The following is a 20,215-nucleotide window of genomic DNA, read 5'->3' as shown; positions in this document are numbered from 1 at the left end:
CATCAGACACAGGGTCAACAAGGGACCAGGAAGTAAGCGAGTTGAAAGGTCATGGTAAAGATAATGATGGTGTGTGTTGAGAGAGGCATCACATCAGAAACAGGGTCAACAAGGGGTTAGGAAGTAAGCGAGTTGAAAGGTCATGCTAAAGAAAGTGTGTCTTACTTGGAGGTGGTGGCCCCTCCGATCAGGAGTGGGGTCTTCATCCCAAGCCGCTCCATCTCTTTGGCAACGTAGATCATCTCATCCAGCGAGGGCGTGATGAGGCCAGACAGACCGATGATGTCTGTAGGGCGGAGGGATACACAGGAAGTTCAGCTGGAGGGACTACTTCCAAAAGAGCAGTTCACTCATTCCATCTCTGATTTCAGTCCCAATCCTACTCCTTCTCTAGCCTGGTCCCAGATCTGTGGTTTATAGCCAACTCCAACTCCTAGCAGTTGGCAGGACAGCCCAAACTGATCTGAGACCAGGTTAATTACCACTTACTGTCCTAGTGCCACCCTGTCAGACAGCCCAAACTGATCTGGGACCAGGTTAATCACCACTTACTGTCCTAGTGCCACCCTGTCAGACAGCCCAAACTGATCTGAGACCAGGTTAATCACCACTTACTGTCCTAGTGCCACCCCGTCAGACAGGACAAACTGATCTGATCTGGGACCAGGTTAATCACCACTTACTGTCCTAGTGCCACCCTATCAGACAGGACAAACTGATCTGATCTGAGACCAGGACAATCCCCACTTACTGTCCAAGTGCCACCCTGTCAGACAGGACAAACAGATCTGATCTGAGACCAGGTTAATCACCACTTACTGTCCTAGTACCACCCCGTCAGACAGCCCAAACTGATCTGATCTGGGACCAGGTTAATCACCACGTACTGTCCAAGTGCCACCCTGTCAGACAGCCCAAACTGATCTGGGACCAGATTAATCACCACTTACTGTCCTAGTGCCCCCCTGTCAGACAGGACAAACTGATCTGATCTGAGACCAGGTTAATCACCACTTACTGTCCTAGTGCCACCCTGTCAGACAGGACAAACTGATCTGAGACCAGGACAATCACCACTTACTGTCCTAGTGCCACCCTGTCAGACAGGACAAACTGATCTGGGACCAAGTTAATCATCACTTCCTGTCCTAGTGCCACCCCGTCAGACAGGACAAACTGATCTGATCTGAGACCAGGTTAATCACCACTTACTGTCCTAGTGCCACCCTGTCAGACAGGACAAACTGATCTGAGACCAGGACAATCACCACTTACTGTCCTAGTGCCACCCTGTCAGACAGCCCAAACTGATCTGATCTGGGACCAGGTTAATCACCACTTACTGTCCTAGTGCCACCCTGTCAGACAGGACAAACTGATCTGATCTGGGACCAGGTTAATCACCACTTACTGTCCTAGTGCCACCCCGTCAGACAGCCCAAACTGATCTGATCTGGGACCAGGTTAATCACCACTTACTGTCCTAGTGTCACCCTGTCAGACAGCCCAAACTGATCTGGGACCAGGTTAATCATCACTTACTGTTCTTGTGCCACCCCGTCAGACAGGACAAACAGATCTGATCTGGGACCAGGTTAATCACCATTTACTGTCCTAGTGCCACCCTGTCAGACAGGACAAACTGATCTGGGATCAGGTTAATCACCACTTACTGTCCTAGTGCCACCCCGTCAGACAGCCCAAACTGATCTGGGACCAGGTTAATCACCACTTACTGTCCTAGTGCCACCCTGTCAGACAGGACAAACTGATCAGAGACCAGGTTAATCACCACTTACTGTCCTTGTGCCACCCCGTCAGACAGGACAAACTGATCTGATCTGGGACCAGGTTAATCACCACTTACTGTCCTAGTGCCACCCTGTCAGACAGGACAAACTGATCTGGGATCAGGTTAATCACCACTTACTGTCCTAGTGCCACCCCATCAGACAGGACAAACTGATCTGATCTGAGACCAGGTTAATCACCACTTACTGTCCTAGTGCCACCCTGTCAGACCGCCCAAACTGATCTGGGACCAGGTTAATCATCACTTACTGTCCTAGTGCCACCCCGTCAGACAGGACAAACAGATCTGATCTGGGACCAGGTTAATCACCACTTACTGTCCTAGTGCCACCCTGTCAGACAGGACAAACTGATCTGGGATCAGGTTAATCACCACTTACTGTCCTAGTGCCACCCCGTCAGACAGCTCAAACTGATCTGGGACCAGGTTAATTACCACTTACTGTCCTAGTGCCACCCTGTCAGACAGGACAAACTGACCAGAGACCAGGTTAATCACCACTTACTGTCCTTTTGCCACCCTGTCAGACAGGACAAACTGATCTGATCTGGGAACAGGTTAATCACCACTTACTGTCCTAGTGCCACCCTGTCAGACAGGACAAACTGATCTGATCTGAGACCAGGACAATCACCACTTACTGTCCTAGTGCCACCCTGTCAGACAGCCCAAACTGATCTGGGACCAGGTTAATCACCACTTACTGTCCTAGTGCCACCCTGTCAGACAGCCCAAACTGATCTGGGACCAGGTTAATCATCACTTACTGTCCTAGTGCCACCCCGTCAGACAGGACAAACAGATCTGATCTGGGACCAGGTTAATCACCACTTACTGTCCTAGTGCCACCCTGTCAGACAGGACAAACTGATCTGGGATCAGGTTAATCACCACTTACTGTCCTAGTGCCACCCCGTCAGACAGGACAAACTGATCTGATCTGAGACCAGGTTAATCACCACTTACTGTCCTAGTGCCACCCTGTCAGACAGCACAAACTGATCTGATCTGGGACCAGGTTAATCACCACTTACTGTCCTAGTGCCACCCTGTCAGACAGCCCAAACTGATCTGGGACCAGGTTAATCATCACTTACTGTCCTTGTGCCACCCCGTCAGACAGGACAAACAGATCTGATCTGGGACCAGGTTAATCACCACTTACTGTCCTAGTACCACCCCGTCAGACAGGACAAACTGATCTGGGATCAGGTTAATCACCACTTACTGTCCTAGTGCCACCCCGTCAGACTGGACAAACTGATCTGAGACCAGGTTAATCACCACTTACTGTCCTAGTGCCACCCTGTCAGACAGCCCAAACTGATCTGGGACCAGGTTAATCACCACTTACTGTCCTAGTGCCACCCCGTCAGACAGCCCAAACTGATCTGGGACCAGGTTAATCCTATTGGTTAAAGCCGAGCTACAGTACAGTGGAACTGATGAGCCATAAGGTTCATGTTAACACACCTGCTTTGCAGTCGATGGCTTCCCTCAGTATCCTGTCGCACGGAATCATGACCCCCAGATCAATCACTCTTGGAAAAGGAAATCAAACGGGGTTAAGGACAAGGTCATGGAAAGATAAAGGAACAAATCAAACTTTATCAGTCACGTAAGTTGCTGAATACAACTTACAAGCCCATAACCAACAATGCAGTTAAGAAAAAAATACTGAATATAACACCACAATAGAACACGAGAGAACACAATAGAACGCGAGAACACAATAGAACGCACAACACCCCTACCTGAAGTTGTTGCAGCCCAGCACCACTCCTACAATGTTCTTCCCGATGTCGTGGACGTCTCCCTTCACTGTGGCCAACACTATGGTGCCCTGGTAGGGGTCCTAACAGAGATCATTAATGTAGAGGAGAGAGCTGTATGAATCAGTCCCTTCACTGTGACCAACACTATGGTGCCCTGGTAGGGGTCCTAACAGAGATCATTAATGTAGAGGAGAGAGCTGTGATGAATCAGTCCTTTCACTGTGACCAACACTATGGTGCCCTGGTAGGGGTCCTAACAGAGATCATTAATGTAGAGGAGAGAGCTGTGATGAATCAGTCCCTTCACTGTGACCAACACTATGGTGCCCTGGTAGGGGTCCTAACAGAGATCATTAATATAGAGGAGAGAGCTGTGATGAATCAGTCCCTTCACTGTGACCAACACTATGGTGCCCAGGTAGGGGTCATAACAGAGATCATTAATGTAGAGTAGAGCTGTGATGAGATGGGGAGACAGAAACAGACTGTAGAGACAGACGGACAGACAGACGGACAGACAAACAGGTGGACTCACAATCTCCTCTACTGATCCTGATGCCAGTAGCATGGCCTCCCTCTCCTTCTCCATGTAGGGGATCAGGTGGGCCACAGCCTTCTTCATCACACGTGCTGACTTTATCACCTGTTACACATACACACACACACACACATAGATAGACACACAGAGACAGACATGATCATGAGAAGAATAGATACCTCCTGTATTATCTCCTCTGTGATCTCTTCCCTCCTACCTAAGGATATCATGGATCTGTCCACTCCTCCATCTCTTCCCCCCTACCTGAGGATATCATGGATCTGTCCACTCCTCCATCTCTTCCCCCCTACCTGAGGATATCTAGGATCTGTCCACTCCTCCATCTCTTCCTTCCAACCTGAGGATATATTGGATCTGTCCACTCCATCTCTTCCCTCCTACCTGAGGATATCATGGATCTGTCCACTCCTCCATCTCTTCCCCCCTACCTGAGGATATCATGGATCTGTCCACTCCTCCATCTCTTCCCCCCTACCTGAGGATATCTAGGATCTGTCCACTCCTCCATCTCTTCCCCCCTACCTGAGGATATCATGGATCTGTCCACTCCTCCATCTCTTCCCCCCTACCTGAGGATATCATGGATCTGTTCACTCCTCCATCTCTTCCCCCCTACCTGAGGATATCATGGATCTGTCCACTCCTCCATCTCTTACCTCCTACCTGAGGATATCATGGATCTGTCCACTCCTCCATCTCTTCCCCCCTACCTGAGGATATCATGGATCTGTCCACTCCTCCATCTCTTCCCCCCTACCTGAGGATATCATGGATCTGTCCACTCCTCCATCTCTTCCCCCCTACCTGAGGATATCATGGATCTGTCCACTCCTCCCCCCTACCTGAGGATATCTAGGATCTGTCCACTCCTCCATCTCTTCCTTCCAACCTGAGGATATATTGGATCTGTCCACTCCATCTCTTCCCTCGTACCTGAGGATATCATGGATCTGTCCACTCCTCCCTCCTACCTGAGGATATCATGGATCTGTCCACTCCTCCATCTCTTCCCTCCTACCTGAGAATATATTGGATCTCTTCCCCCCTACCTGAGGATATCATGGATCTGTCCACTCCTCCATCTCTTACCTCCTACCTGAGGATATCATGGATCTGTCCACTCCTCCATCTCTTCCCCCCTACCTGAGGATATCATGGATCTGTCCACTCCTCCATCTCTTCCCCCCTACCTGAGGATATCATGGATCTGTCCACTCCTCCCCCCTACCTGAGGATATCTAGGATCTGTCCACTCCTCCATCTCTTCCTTCCAACCTGAGGATATATTGGATCTGTCCACTCCATCTCTTCCCTCGTACCTGAGGATATCATGGATCTGTCCACTCCTCCCTCCTACCTGAGGATATCATGGATCTGTCCACTCCTCCATCTCTTCCCCCCTACCTGAGGATATAATGGATCTGTCCACTCCATCTCTTCCCTCCTACCTGAGGATATATTGGATCTCTTCCCCCCTACCTGAGGATATCATGGATCTGTCCACTCCTCCATCTCTTCCCCCCTACCTGAGGATATCATGGATCTGTCCACTCCTCCATCTCTTCCCCCCTACCTGAGGATATCATGGATCTGTCCACTCCTCCATCTCTTCCCTCCTACCTGAGGATATCATGGATCTGTCACTCCTCCATCTCTTCCCCCCTACCTGAGGATATCTAGGATCTGTCCACTCCTCCATCTCTTCCTTCCTACCTGAGGTAGGAACATCTTCCCAGCTCCAAACAGGTCTCCCACCACCTTCATGCCGTTCATCAGGGGCCCCTCGATGACGTGTAGGGGCCTCGGATAGAATTCAGCCTGGGACCTCGCCTCCTCTGTGTCCTCTACCACATACTTATCTATACCCTGGAAAGAGCGAGAGAGAGAAAGAAGGGATATCGATAGTAATTGTGATAGTGATGGAGAAAGAGAGAGATTTGTACCTTAAATGTATATGTACCTGAAAATAACTTGGTCCCTGCAGTATGTGATCAGTAGAGAGAAAATAACTTGGTACCTGCATGCCACTAACCTTGATGAGCCCATACTATACCAACCTTGATGAGCCGTTACTACACTAACATTGATGAGCCCATACTATACTAACCTTGATGAGCCCATACTATACCAACCTTGATGAGCCCATACTATACTAAACTTGATGAGCCATACTATACCAACCTTGATGAGCCCATACTCCAGCCTCTCTCCTACTAACCTTGATGAGCCCATACTATACCAACCTTGATGAGCCGTTACTACACTAACATTGATGAGCCCATACTATACCAACCTTGATGAGCCCATACTATACTAAACTTGATGAGCCATACTATACCAACCTTGATGAGCCCATACTCCAGCCTCTCTCCTACTAACCTTGATGAGCCTATACTATACCAACCTTGATGAGCCCATACTCCAGCCTCTCTCCTACTAACCTTGATGAGCCCATACTATACCAACCTTGAGCCGTTACTACACTAACATTGATGAGCCCATACTATACTAACCTTGATGAGCCCATACTATACCAACCTTGATGAGCCATACTATGCTAACCTTGATAAGCCATACTATGCTAACCTTGATGAGCCCATACTATACCAACCTTGATGAGCCCATACTATACCAACCTTGATGAGCCCATACTAACCTTGATGAGCCCATACTATACTAACCTTGAAGAGCCCGTACTATACTAACCTTGATGAGCCCATACTATACTAACCTTGATGAGCCCATACTATACTAACCTTGATGAGCCCATAGTCCAGCCTCTCTCCTACTAACCTTGATGAGGCCATACTATACTAGCCTTGATGAGCCCATACTATACTAACCTTGATGAGCCCATTCTATACTAACCTTGATGAGCCCATACTATACCAACCTTGATGAGCCATACTATGCTAACCTTGATAAGCCATACTATGCTAACCTTGATGAGCCCATACTATACCAACCTTGATGAGCCCATACTATACCAACCTTGATGAGCCCATACTAACCTTGATGAGCCCATACTATACTAACCTTGAAGAGCCCGTACTATACTAACCTTGATGAGCCCATACTATACTAACCTTGATGAGCCCATACTATACTAACCTTGATGAGCCCATAGTCCAGCCTCTCTCCTACTAACCTTGATGAGGCCATACTATACTAGCCTTGATGAGCCCATACTATACTAACCTTGATGAGCCCATTCTATACTAACCTTGATGAGCCCATACTATACTAACCTTGATGAGCCCATACTCCAGCCTATCTCCTACTAACCTTGATGCACCCATACTACACTAACATTGATGAGCCCATACTATGCTAGCCTTGATGAGCCCATACTACGCTGACCTTGATGAGCCATACTATGCTAACCTTGATGAGCCCATACTATACTAAACTTGATGGGCCCATACTATACTAACCTTGATGAGCCAATATTCCAGCCTCTCTCCTACTAACCTTGATGAGCCCATACTCCAGCCTCTCGTTTACTAACCTTGATGAACCCATACTATACTAACCTTGATGAGCCGTTACTACACTAACATTGATGAGCCCATACTATACTAACATTGATGAGCCCATACTATACTAACCTTGATGAGCCCATAGTCCAGCCTCTCTCCTACTAACCTTGATGAGGCCATACTATACTAGCCTTGATGAGCCCATACTATACTAACCTTGATGAGCCCATTCTATACTAACCTTGATGAGCTCATACTATACTAACCTTGATGAGCCCATACTCCAGCCTCTCTTACTAACCTTGATGAGCCCATACTATACTAACCTTGATGAGCCCATACTATACTAACATTGATGAGCCCATACTATACCAACCTTGATGAGCCCATACTATACCAACCTTGATGAGCCCATACTATACTAGCCCTGGTGAGCCCATACTATACTAGCCCTGGTGAGCCCATACTATACTAGCCTTGATGAGCTCATACTATACCAACCTTGATGAGCCCATACTATACTAACCTTGATGAGCCCATACTCCAGCCTCTCTCCTACTAACCTTGATGAGCCCATACTCCAGCCTCTCGCTTACTAACCTTGATGAGCCATTACTACACTAACATTGATGAGCCCATACTATACTAACATTGATGAGCCCATACTATACTAACATTGATGAGCCCATACTATACTAACCTTGATGAGCCCATAGTCCAGCCTCTCTCCTACTAACCTTGATGAGGCCATACTATACTAGCCTTGATGAGCCCATACTATACTAACCTTGATGAGCTCATACTATACTAACCTTGATGAGCCCATACTCCAGCCTCTCTCCTACTAACCTTGATGAGCCCATACTATACTAACCTTGATGAGCCCATACTCCAGCCTCTCTCCTAACCTTGATGAGCCCATACTCCAGCCTCTCGCTTACTAACCTTGATGAGCCGTTACTACACTAACATTGATGAGCCCATACTATACTAACATTGATGAGCCCATACTATACCAACCTTGATAAGCCCATACTATACCAACCTTGATGAGTCCATACTATACCAACCTTGATGAGCCCATACTATACCAACCTTGATGAGCCCATACTATACCAACCTTGATGAGCCCATACTATACTAGCCCTGGTGCGCCCATACTATACTAGCCCTGGTGAGCCCATAATATACTAGCCTTGATGAGCTCATACTATACCAACCTTGATGAGCCCATACTATACTAACCTTGATGAGCCCATACTCCAGCCTCTCTCCTACTAACCTTGATGAGCCCATACTCCAGCCTCTCGCTTACTAACCTTGATGAGCCGTTACTACACTAACATTGATGAGCCCATACTATACTAACATTGATGAGCCCATACTATACCAACCTTGATGAGCCCATACTATACTAGCCCTGGTGAGCCCATACTATACTAGCCCTGGTGAGCCCATACTATACTAGCCCTGGTGAGCCCATACTATACTAGCCCTGGTGAGCCCATACTATACTAGCCCTGGTGAGCCCATACTATACTAGCCCTGGTGAGCCCATACTATACTAGCCCTGGTGAGCCCATACTATACCAGCCCTGGTGAGCCCATACTATACCAGCCCTGGTGAGCCCATACTATACCAGCCTTGGTGAGCCCATACTATACCAGCCTTGATGAGCCCATACTATACCAGCCTTGATGAGCCCATACTATACTAACCTTGATGAGCCCATACTCCAGCCTCTCTCCTACTAACCTTGATGAGCCCATACTCCAGCCTCTCGCTTACTAACCTTGATGAGCCATTACTACACTAACATTGATGAGCCCATACTATACTAACATTGATGAGCCCATACTATACTAACATTGATGAGCCCATACTATACTAACCTTGATGAGCCCATAGTCCAGCCTCTCTCCTACTAACCTTGATGAGGCCATACTATACTAGCCTTGATGAGCCCATACTATACTAACCTTGATGAGCTCATACTATACTAACCTTGATGAGCCCATACTCCAGCCTCTCTCCTACTAACCTTGATGAGCCCATACTATACTAACCTTGATGAGCCCATACTCCAGCCTCTCTCCTAACCTTGATGAGCCCATACTCCAGCCTCTCGCTTACTAACCTTGATGAGCCGTTACTACACTAACATTGATGAGCCCATACTATACTAACATTGATGAGCCCATACTATACCAACCTTGATAAGCCCATACTATACCAACCTTGATGAGTCCATACTATACCAACCTTGATGAGCCCATACTATACCAACCTTGATGAGCCCATACTATACCAACCTTGATGAGCCCATACTATACTAGCCCTGGTGCGCCCATACTATACTAGCCCTGGTGAGCCCATAATATACTAGCCTTGATGAGCTCATACTATACCAACCTTGATGAGCCCATACTATACTAACCTTGATGAGCCCATACTCCAGCCTCTCTCCTACTAACCTTGATGAGCCCATACTCCAGCCTCTCGCTTACTAACCTTGATGAGCCGTTACTACACTAACATTGATGAGCCCATACTATACCAACCTTGATGAGCCCATACTATACTAGCCCTGGTGAGCCCATACTATACTAGCCCTGGTGAGCCCATACTATACTAGCCCTGGTGAGCCCATACTATACTAGCCCTGGTGAGCCCATACTATACTAGCCCTGGTGAGCCCATACTATACTAGCCCTGGTGAGCCCATACTATACTAGCCCTGGTGAGCCCATACTATACTAGCCCTGGTGAGCCCATACTATACCAGCCCTGGTGAGCCCATACTATACCAGCCCTGGTGAGCCCATACTATACCAGCCCTGGTGAGCCCATACTATACCAGCCTTGGTGAGCCCATACTATACCAGCCTTGATGAGCCCATACTATACCAGCCTTGATGAGCCCATACTATACCAACCTTGATGAGCCCATACTATACCAACCTTGATGAGCCCATACTATACTAACCTTGATGAGCCCATACTATACTAACCTTGATGAGCCCATACTATACTAACCTTGATGAGCCCATACTATACTAAGATTGATGAGCCCATACTATACAACCTTGATGAGCCCATACTATACTAACCTTGATGAGCCCCACACTATACTAACCTTGATGAGCCCATACTATACTAACCTTGATGAGCCCATACTCCAGCCTCTCCTCCACAGTTCCCTCTCGCCACTCGTCCGTCTGGACCACCTTCTTCCCTCCTTTGGCACAGCTCTGAAAACGACAGGATTCTCTTCAGAGAAAAACTATGGGAACTAGTATACTGTAATAGGGATCAGGTAACCACAGCGAGAAGGGACATACAGCCACAGAGTTACAGGACATGTACTGTGTTAACCAGTATGTACCTGTTCATACAGCAGAATATGTACTGTGTTAACCAGGTGGACCAGTATGTACCTGTCCATACAGCAAAATATGTACTGTGTGTAAAGCACAAACCTGTTGTTGGATATGTACTGTACTGTCTAAACCATATACCGGTGCCTTTGGAAAGTATTCAGACCCCTTGACTTTTTCCACATTTTCTTACGTTACAGCCTTATTCTAACATGTATTGTTTATTTTCCTCATCAATCCATAATGACAAAAGCAAAAACAGTTTTTTAGAAATGTTTGCTAATTTATAAAAATAAAATAAAAACTAAATATATTTACATAAGTATTCAGACCCTTTAATCAGTACTTTGTTGAATCACCTTTGGCAGTGATTACAGCCTTGAGTCTTCTTGGGTATGACGCTACAAGCTTGGCACACCTGTATTTGGGGAATTTCTCCCATTCTTCTCTGCAGATCCTCTCAAGCTCTGTCAGGTTGGATGGGGAACGTCACTGCGCATCTATTTTCAGGTCTATCCAGAGATGTTCGATCGGGTTCAAGTCCGAGCTTTGGCTGGGCCACTCAAGGACATTCAAAGACTTGTCCCGAAGCCACTCCTGCATTGTCTTGGCTGTGTGCTTAGGGTGGTTGTCCTGTTGGAAGGTGGTTGTCCTGTTGGAAGGTGAACCAGTCTGAGGTCCTGAGCGCTCTGGAGCAAGTTTTCATCAAGGATCTCTGTACTTTGCTCTGTTCATCTTTTTCCTCGGTCCTGACTAGTCTCCGAGTCCCTGCCTCTGAAAAACATCCCCACAGCATGATGCTGCCACCACCATGCTTCACCGTAGGGATAGTGCCAGGTTTCCTCCAGATGTGATGCTTGGCATTCAGGCCAAATACTTCAATCTTGGTTTCATCAGACCAGAGAATCTTGTTTCTCATGGTCTGAGAGTCTTTAGATGCCTTTTGGCAAACTCCAAGCGGGCTGTTATGTGCCTTTTACTGAGGAGTGGCTTCCGTCTGGCCACTCTACCATAAAGGCCTAATTGGTGGAGTGCTAGAGAGATGGTTGTCCTTCTGGAAGGTTCTCCCATCTCCACAGGGGAACTCTAGAGCTCTATCAGAGTGACTATCGGTTTCTTGGTCACCTCCCTGACCAAGGCCCTCCTCCCACGTTTGCTCTGTTTAGTCGGGCGGCCAAGTTGGTTCCAAACTTCTTCCTTTTAAGAATGATGACGCCACTGTTCTTGGGGACCTTCAATGCTGCAGAAATCTTTTGGTACCCTTTCCCAGATCTGTGCCTCGACACAATCCTGTCTCGGAGCTCTACAGACAATTCCTTCGACCTAATGGCTTGGTTTTTGCTCTGACATGCACTGTCAACTGTGGGACCTTTATATAAACAGGTGTGTTGCCTTTCCAAATCATGTCCGATCAATTGAATTTACCACAGGTGGACTCCAATCAAGTTGTAGAAACATCTCAAGGATGATCAATGGAAACAGGATGCATCTGAACTCAATTTCGAGTCTCATAGCAAAGGGTCTGAATACTTATGTAAATATGGTATTTCTGTTTAACAAATTTGCCAACATTTCTAAAAACACGTTTTTCGCTTTGTCATTATAGGGTATTGTGTGTAGATTGCTGAGGAAAAAAAATTATATTTAATCCATTTTAGAATAAGGCTGTAACGTAACAAAACGTGGGAAAAGTCGAAGGGGTCTGAATTCTTTTCCGAAGGCAATGTACAGGTGCATACAAGCACAGTAAGATAAACTAGGATATGTACTGTAGTGTGTAAACCATATACCTGTGCATACAAGCACAGTAAGATAAACTAGGATATGTACTGTAGTGTGTAAACCATATACCTGTGCATACAAGCACAGTATGATCAACTAGGATATATACTGTAGTGTGTAAACCATATACCTGTGCGTACAGCAGTAGCTTCTCTGTGGCCTCTGGGTCTTTGTTCCAGATGAGGTTCTCACACATGAGCAGGAGCTCCTTGTCAATATCATCATAGACAGGCAGGCTGCCAGCGTTCACTATGCCCATGTCCATGCCATCCTATAGGAGATTGCAGGACAACAGGGTTACTCATGAAGTGATAACGTAGTAGGGCAGCTAGCTAGATGTCGATAGCCACTGGCTAACGTAGTAGGGCCGCTAGCTAGCTAGATGTCGATAGCCACTGGCTAATGTAGTAGGGCCGCTAGCTAGCTAGATGTCGATAGCACTGCATGTGTCAGCCAGTGGCTAACGTAGTAGGTCCAGTAGCTAGCTAGATGTCGATAGCCACTGGCTGACTCATGCAATGCTAACGTAGTAGATCCAGTAGCTAGCTAGATGTCGATAGCCACTGGCTAACGTAGTAGGGCCGGTTCAACCTACCTTGATGGCGCGGTAGAGGAAGGTTCAACCTACCTTGATGGCGCGGTAGAGGAAGGTTCAACCTACCTTGATGGCGCGGTAGAGGAGGGTTCAACCTACCTTGATGGCGCGGTAGCGGAAGGTTCAACCTACCTTGATGGCGTGGTAGAGGAAGGTTCACCCTACCTTGATGGCGCGGTAGAGGAAGGCTCCACCTACCTTGATGGCGCGGTAGAGGAAGGTTCAACCTACCTTGATGGCGTGGTAGAGGAAGGCTCCATGCATGGCCTCTCTGATAACCTCCATGCCTCTGAAGGAGAAGGACAGGTTGGACAGGCCTCCACTGATCCTGGCCCCAGGCAACAACTCCTGTAGAGAATATATACACATTAAATACTGTAGTATATACTGTTAGAAGGACAGGTTGATCCTGGCCCCAGGCAACAACTCCTGTAGAGAATATATATCTATATACACACATTAAATACTGTAGTATATACTGTTAGAAGGACAGGTTGATCCTGGCCCCAGGCAACAACTCCTGTAGAGAATATCTATACACACATTAAATACTGTAGTATATACTGTTAGAAGGACAGGTTGATCCTGACCCCAGGTAAAGACTCCTACAGAAAACACAGTATGGGTCATTTACAGGACATGAAAGCCTGGAAGCCCACACTGCCATGCATGTTGTTTGCAATCCCCCTGAGGTGAGAGCCATCTCCTTTCATTTCACATTTTAGTCATTTAGCAGACGCTCTTATTCAGAGCGACTTACAGTAGTGAATGCATACATTTCATACATTTTTTCCCCGTACTGGTCCCCCTCCCCCGTGGGAATCGAACCCACAACCCTGGCGTTGCAAACACCATGCTCTACCAACTGAGCCACACGGGACACGGGACCTTTCCCAGGCAGACCCTGGACAGCTAAGTGGTGAGTAACATCACCACTGGTATCAATATAGAAAAAAGACACAGTCCCATAGAAATCCCCCTGGGAGAGTGACAACGATAAGCAGTGTTGTGACTGCATTAGCAGAAACATTGACCAGGTCTCAACTGACCTTGATGAGCCTTGTGGCTCTGATGAAATTGATGGCGTACTCGCTGTGTTCCTCCATGCCCGTGCCGATGGTCAGGATGTTGGGGTCAAAGATGATGTCGTTGGGGTCAAAGCCCACTTGAGTTACCAGGAGGCGATAGGCTCTGCTACAGATTTCGACCTTGCGCTCTGTCTCCGTAGCCTGTAGGAACCAGAGAAGACAGCTGTTCCAAAGGTCTGATTGTTTCCCCCCCTCCTAAGAATGTACAGCGGCAAGAAAAAGTAATGTGAACCCTTTGGAAATACCTGGACTTCTGCATAAATTGGGTCATAAAATTTGATCTGATCTTCATCTAAGTCACAACAGACAAAACACAGTCTGCTTAAACTAATAACACACAAACAATTATACCTTTTCATGTCTTTATTGAACACACCGTGTAAACATTCACAGTGCAGGGTGGGAAAAGTATGTGAACCCTTGGATTTAATAACTGGTTGACCCTCCGTTGGCAGCAATAACCTCAACCAAACGTTTTCTGTAGTTGGGGATCAGACCTGCACAACGGTCAGGAGGAATTTTGGACCATTCCTCTTTACAAAACTGTTTCAGTTTGGCAATATTCTTGGGATGTCTGGTGTGAACTGCTCTCTTGAGTTCATGCCACAGCATCTCAATCGGGTTGAGGTCAGGACTCTGACTGGGCCACTCCAGAAGGAGTATTTTTCTTCTGTTGAAGTCATTCTGTTGTTGATTTACTTCTGTGTTTTGGGTCATTGTCCTGTTGCATCACCCAACTTCTGTTGAGCTTCAATTGGCGCACAGATAGCCTTACATTCTCCTGCAAAATATCTTGATAAACTTGGGAATTCATTTTTTTGTCGATGATAGCAAGCTGTCCAGGCCCTGAGGCAGCAAAGCAGCCCCAAACCATGATGCTCCCTCCACCATAGTTTACAGTTGAGGATGAGGTTTTGATGTTGGTGTGCTGTGCCTTTTTTTCTCCACATAGTGTTGTGTGTTCCTTCCAAACAACTCAACTTTAGTTTCATCTGTTCACACAATATTTAGCCAGTAGCGCTGTGGAACATTCAAGTGCTCTTTTGTAAACTTCAGAAGTGCAGCAATGTTTTTTTTGGACAGCAGTGGCTTCTTCTGTGGCGTCCTCCCATGAACACCATTCTTGTTTAGTGTTTTACGTATCGTAGACTCGTCAACAGAGATGTTAGCATGTTCCAGAGATTTCTGTAAGTCTTTAGCTGACGCTCTAGGATTCTTCTTAACCTCATTGAGCATTCTGCTCTGTGCTCTTGCAGTCATCTTTGCAGGACGGCCACTCCTAGGGAGAGTAGCAACAGTACTGAACTTTCTCTTGCAGTGGACTGATGAACATCAAGGCTTTTAGAGATACTTTTGTAACACTATCCAGCTTTATGCAAGTCAACAATTAATCTTAGATCTTCTGAGATCTCTTTTGTTTGAGGCATGGTTCACATCAGGCAATGCTTCTTGTGAATAGCAAACTAACATTTTGTGAGTGTTTTTTTATAGGGCAAGGCAGCTCTAACCAACTTCTCCAATCTCCTCTCATTGATTGGATTCCAGGTTAGTTTACTACTGATTCCAATTAGCTTTTGGAGAAGTCATTAGCCTTGGTGGTTCACATACTTTTTCCAACCTACACTGTGAATGTTTAAATGATGTATTCAATATAGACAAGAAAAATACAATAATTTGTGTGTTATTAGTTTAAGCACACTGTGTTTGTCAGTTGTTGTGACTTAGATGAAGATCAGTTCAAATTTGTTGACCAATTTATGCAGAAATCCAGGTAATTCCAAAGGGTTCACATACTTTCTCTTGCCACTGTATATCCTACCATCTCCTTTCCAGCTGTCAGTCTCACCTGACCCTCCTCGTCGAAGGCCATAACAACCACGGCAGCCCCGTAGCGTCTGACAGTCGTAGCTCTCTGGAGAAACTCCTCTTCTCCTTCCTTCAGACTGATGCTGTTCACGATACACTTCCCCTGACAACACTTCAGTCCCGCCTTGATCACCTCGAAGTTCGACGAGTCTATACACAGAGGTACCTAGGAGAGGAGAGAGAGGAGGACACCTGGAAGTTAGACGAGTCTATACACAGAGGTACCTAGGAGAGGAGAGAAAGAGAGAGAAAGAGAGAGAGAGAGAGAGAGGAGGACACCTGGAAGTTCGACGAGTCTATACACAGAGGTACCTAGGAGAGGAGAGGAGAGAGAGAGAGAGAGAGAGAGAGAGAGAGAGAGAGAGAGAGAGAGAGAGAGAGAGAGAGAGAGAGAGAGAGAGAGAGGAGGACACCTGGAAGTTAGACGAGTCTATACACAGAGGTACCTAGGAGAGAGAGAGAAAGAGGGGAGGATAAAGAGGAGAACTAGGAGAGGAGAGAGGGGGGGATAAAAAGGAGAACTAGGAGAGCTGGGTAAGTGAACTTCAGCTTTAGTAAGGGCCTAAAGGACTTATTCTATAGATGAACTCTGCTCTTCCAGTGGTCTTGTTTTCCCTGCATCTCCCAGCACTTTAACGATGTGGTTCAGTTTCCTGTAGCTCAGTGCATAGTAACATTACCTATTTGGTACAGTATCACAGGAAATGGTTTAGAAAACATGATTAAACGTCAGAGTGTGCAGGTATCTTATCTTTTTGAAATGTCCAGTTGATTCCTACCCTGGCGATGTCAGGCTCGGAGGCTATGAGACAGCAGAACCGGGCCATGGCGGCAGGACCCTCCAGCATCCCCTCATCCATGTTGATGTCCAACACCTGGGCTCCCATCTCCACCTGGGTCTTGGCTATGCTCAACGCCTCCTGGAGACAGACAGGGACCCGGTTCACAGACAGGGGACCCGGTTCACAGACAGGGGACCCGGTTCACAGACAGGGGACCCGGTTCACAGACAGGGGACCCGGTTCACAGACAGGGGACCCGGTTCACAGACAGGGGACCCGGTTCACAGACAGGGGACCCGGTTCACAGACAGGGACCCGGTTCACAGACAGGGACACAGAACACGTTCAGTAAGAGGGTTGTGTTCAATATGCACCAAAAACACAAGAAGATAGACTGAAACAGGGAGAAACTACCTGAACTTGTCCAATAAGTCATTTTTAGTTTTTGTTTCAAAACATTTTGATACGGTGTGCCCTACTGAACATGGCCCTGGTACACCAGACATGGGTATAGAAGATAAGATATTGCAAGCTACAATGATCATGCGATCTGTATTCGACTGAGTTTTATTTCAGGTGGTATCACGAGGAGGATAAAAAGAGAGACAGTTAACCTCATAGTTTCCCGACATGATCAGCTTGGCAAACTTCCTCGATCCAGCCACGTTGCAACGTTCGCCGATGTTAACGAAATTAGTGTACGGACCGATCCTGAACGGCTCCAGACCTGCGACACAAAAATATATGATCAAGCTGTGGTGAAAGGCTTATCAGTGGTTTGTTGCTACTATTCATCAGTGCTACCGTGACTGAGAAAGGTACATCTCAGAGCAGGTCTATTGTAGAATCAGGTCCTCACGGTCTATATGTCATTATATTCATTATTATCTTAAAAAAAGAAAAGAAAAGGCAGAACTGATCCTAGATCAGCACTTCTACTCTGCAAGGCTTTATAAAAAAAATACCAGCCCTGGAAACGGCCATGACTGGAAGGACACAGAGCTCATCTAAATTCTTGTTGTTCTACCTGCGAGTAGCATGTAGTCCTGAAAGACGTCAGTAGGGGGCACTCTGGGCTGGCAGTGCTTCACTTTCTCAGCAATGGCTCTGAACACACACAGAGATTTATATTAGTTTCATATCTATCAGTCCTATATCTATAGACAATATATCAGTTCTATATCTATAGCCAATCTATCAGTTCTATATCTATAGACAATCTATCAGTCCTATATCTATAGACAGTATATCAGTTCTATATCTATAGACAATATATCAGTTCTATATCTATAGACAGCAGTAGACAGTATATCAGTTCTATATCTATAGACAGCAGTATAGACAGTATATCAGTACTATATCTATAGACAGCAGTATAGACAGTATATCCGTTCTATATCTATAGACAGCAGTATTGACAGTATATCAGTTCTATATCTATAGACAGCAGTATAGACAGTATATCAGTTCTATAGCTATAGACAATATATCAGTTCTATATCTATAGACAGTATATCAGTTCTATATCTATTGACAGTATATCAGTTCTATATCTATAGACAGCAGTATAGACAGTATATCCGTTATATATCTATAGACAGCAGTATAGACAGTATATCCATTCTATATTGCTGGACAGTAGTATAGACAATATATCCGTTCTATATCTATAGACAGCAGTATAGACAGTATATCAGTCCTATATCTATAGACAGCATATCAGTTCTATATCTATAGAGAGCAGTATAGACAGTATATCCGTTCAATATCTATAGACAGCAGTATAGACAATATATCAGTTCTATATCTATAGACAGCAGTATAGACAGTATGTCAGTCCTATATCTATAGACAGCAGTATAGACAGTACATCAGTCCTATATCTATAAACAGCAGTATTGACAGTATATCAGTTCTATATCTAGACAGTATATCAGTTCTATATCTATAGACAGTATATAAGTTCTATATCTATAGAAAGCAGTATAGACAATATATCAGTTCTATATCTATAGACAGCAGTATAGACAGTATATCTGTTCTATATCTATAGACAGCAGTATAGACAGTATATCAGTTCTATATCTATAGACAGTATATCAGTTCTATACCTATAGAGAGGAGTATAGACAGTATATCAGTCCTATATCTATAGAGAGCAGTATAGACAGTATATCAGTTCTATATCTATAGACAGCAGTATAGACAGTATATCAGTTCTATATCTATAGACAGCAGTATAGACAGTATATCAGTTCTATATCTATAGACAGCAGTATAGACAGTATATCAGTTCTATATCTATAGACAGCAGTATAGACAGTATATCCGTTCTATATCTATAGACAGCAGTATAGACAGTATATCCGTTCTATATCTATAGACAGCAGTATAGACAGTATATCAGTTCTATATCTATTGACAGTATATCTGTTCTATATCTATAGACAGCAGTATAGACAGTATATCAGTTCTATATCTATAGACAGTATATCCATTCTATATCTATAGACAGCAGTATAGACAGTATATCAGTTCTATATCTATAGACAGGAGTATAAACAGTATATCCGTTCTATATCTGTAGACAGCAGTATAGACAGTATATCCGTTCTATATCTATAGACAATATATCAGTTCTATATCTATAGACAGTATATCAGTTCTATATCTATAGACAGCAGTATAGACAGTATATCAGTTCTATATCTATAGACAGCAGTATAGACAGTATATCCGTTCTATATCTATAGACAGCAGTATAGACAGTATATCAGTTCTATATCTATAGACAGTATATCAGTTCTATATCTATAGACAGTATATCAGTTCTATATCAATAGACAGTATATCAGTTCTATATCTATAGACAGTATATCCGTTCTACATCTATAAACAGCAGTATAGACAGTATATCAGTTCTATATCTATAGACAGCAGTATAGACAGTATATCAGTTCTATATCTATAGACAGCAGTATAAACAGTATATCCGTTCTATATCTATAGACAGCAGTATAGACAGTATATCCGTTCTATATCTATAGACAGCAGTATAGACAGTATATCAGTTCTATATCTATAGACAATATATCAGT

The 20,215-nt window shown here is 45.3% G+C and overlaps 1 protein-coding gene across 4 annotated transcripts in view; it reads right to left on the bottom strand.

Moving 5' to 3' along the window:
* Positions 1 to 20,215, bottom strand: part of LOC106590971 (methionine synthase) — a 51,702-nt gene that overhangs the window by 13,302 nt on the left and 18,185 nt on the right. For 3 of the 4 annotated variants that reach the window (XM_045687819.1, XM_045687834.1, XM_045687840.1), the window contains 13 exons: positions 18,145 to 18,224; positions 17,732 to 17,844; positions 17,115 to 17,255; positions 16,316 to 16,501; positions 14,431 to 14,610; positions 13,613 to 13,729; positions 12,917 to 13,057; positions 10,789 to 10,878; positions 5,861 to 6,013; positions 4,124 to 4,231; positions 3,568 to 3,668; positions 3,287 to 3,354; positions 166 to 286 (listed from right to left, as the gene is read on the bottom strand). In XM_045687819.1, coding sequence (XP_045543775.1) covers positions 166 to 286; positions 3,287 to 3,354; positions 3,568 to 3,668; positions 4,124 to 4,231; positions 5,861 to 6,013; positions 10,789 to 10,878; positions 12,917 to 13,057; positions 13,613 to 13,729; positions 14,431 to 14,610; positions 16,316 to 16,501; positions 17,115 to 17,255; positions 17,732 to 17,844; positions 18,145 to 18,224 — 1,599 coding nt within the window. Of the gene's footprint in view, positions 1 to 165; positions 287 to 3,286; positions 3,355 to 3,567; positions 3,669 to 4,123; positions 4,232 to 5,860; positions 6,014 to 6,328; positions 6,351 to 10,788; positions 10,879 to 12,916; positions 13,058 to 13,612; positions 13,730 to 14,430; positions 14,611 to 16,315; positions 16,502 to 17,114; positions 17,256 to 17,731; positions 17,845 to 18,144; positions 18,225 to 20,215 lie in introns of all 4 variants that reach the window. The other variant, XM_045687828.1, reaches the window with a different exon arrangement.

Source organism: Salmo salar, chromosome ssa01 (genome assembly GCF_905237065.1).
Source record: "Salmo salar chromosome ssa01, Ssal_v3.1, whole genome shotgun sequence".
NCBI lineage: Eukaryota > Metazoa > Chordata > Actinopteri > Salmoniformes > Salmonidae > Salmo > Salmo salar.
Note: the sequence above shows the minus strand (reverse complement) of the source record. Positions and strands in the feature narration are given on the sequence as shown.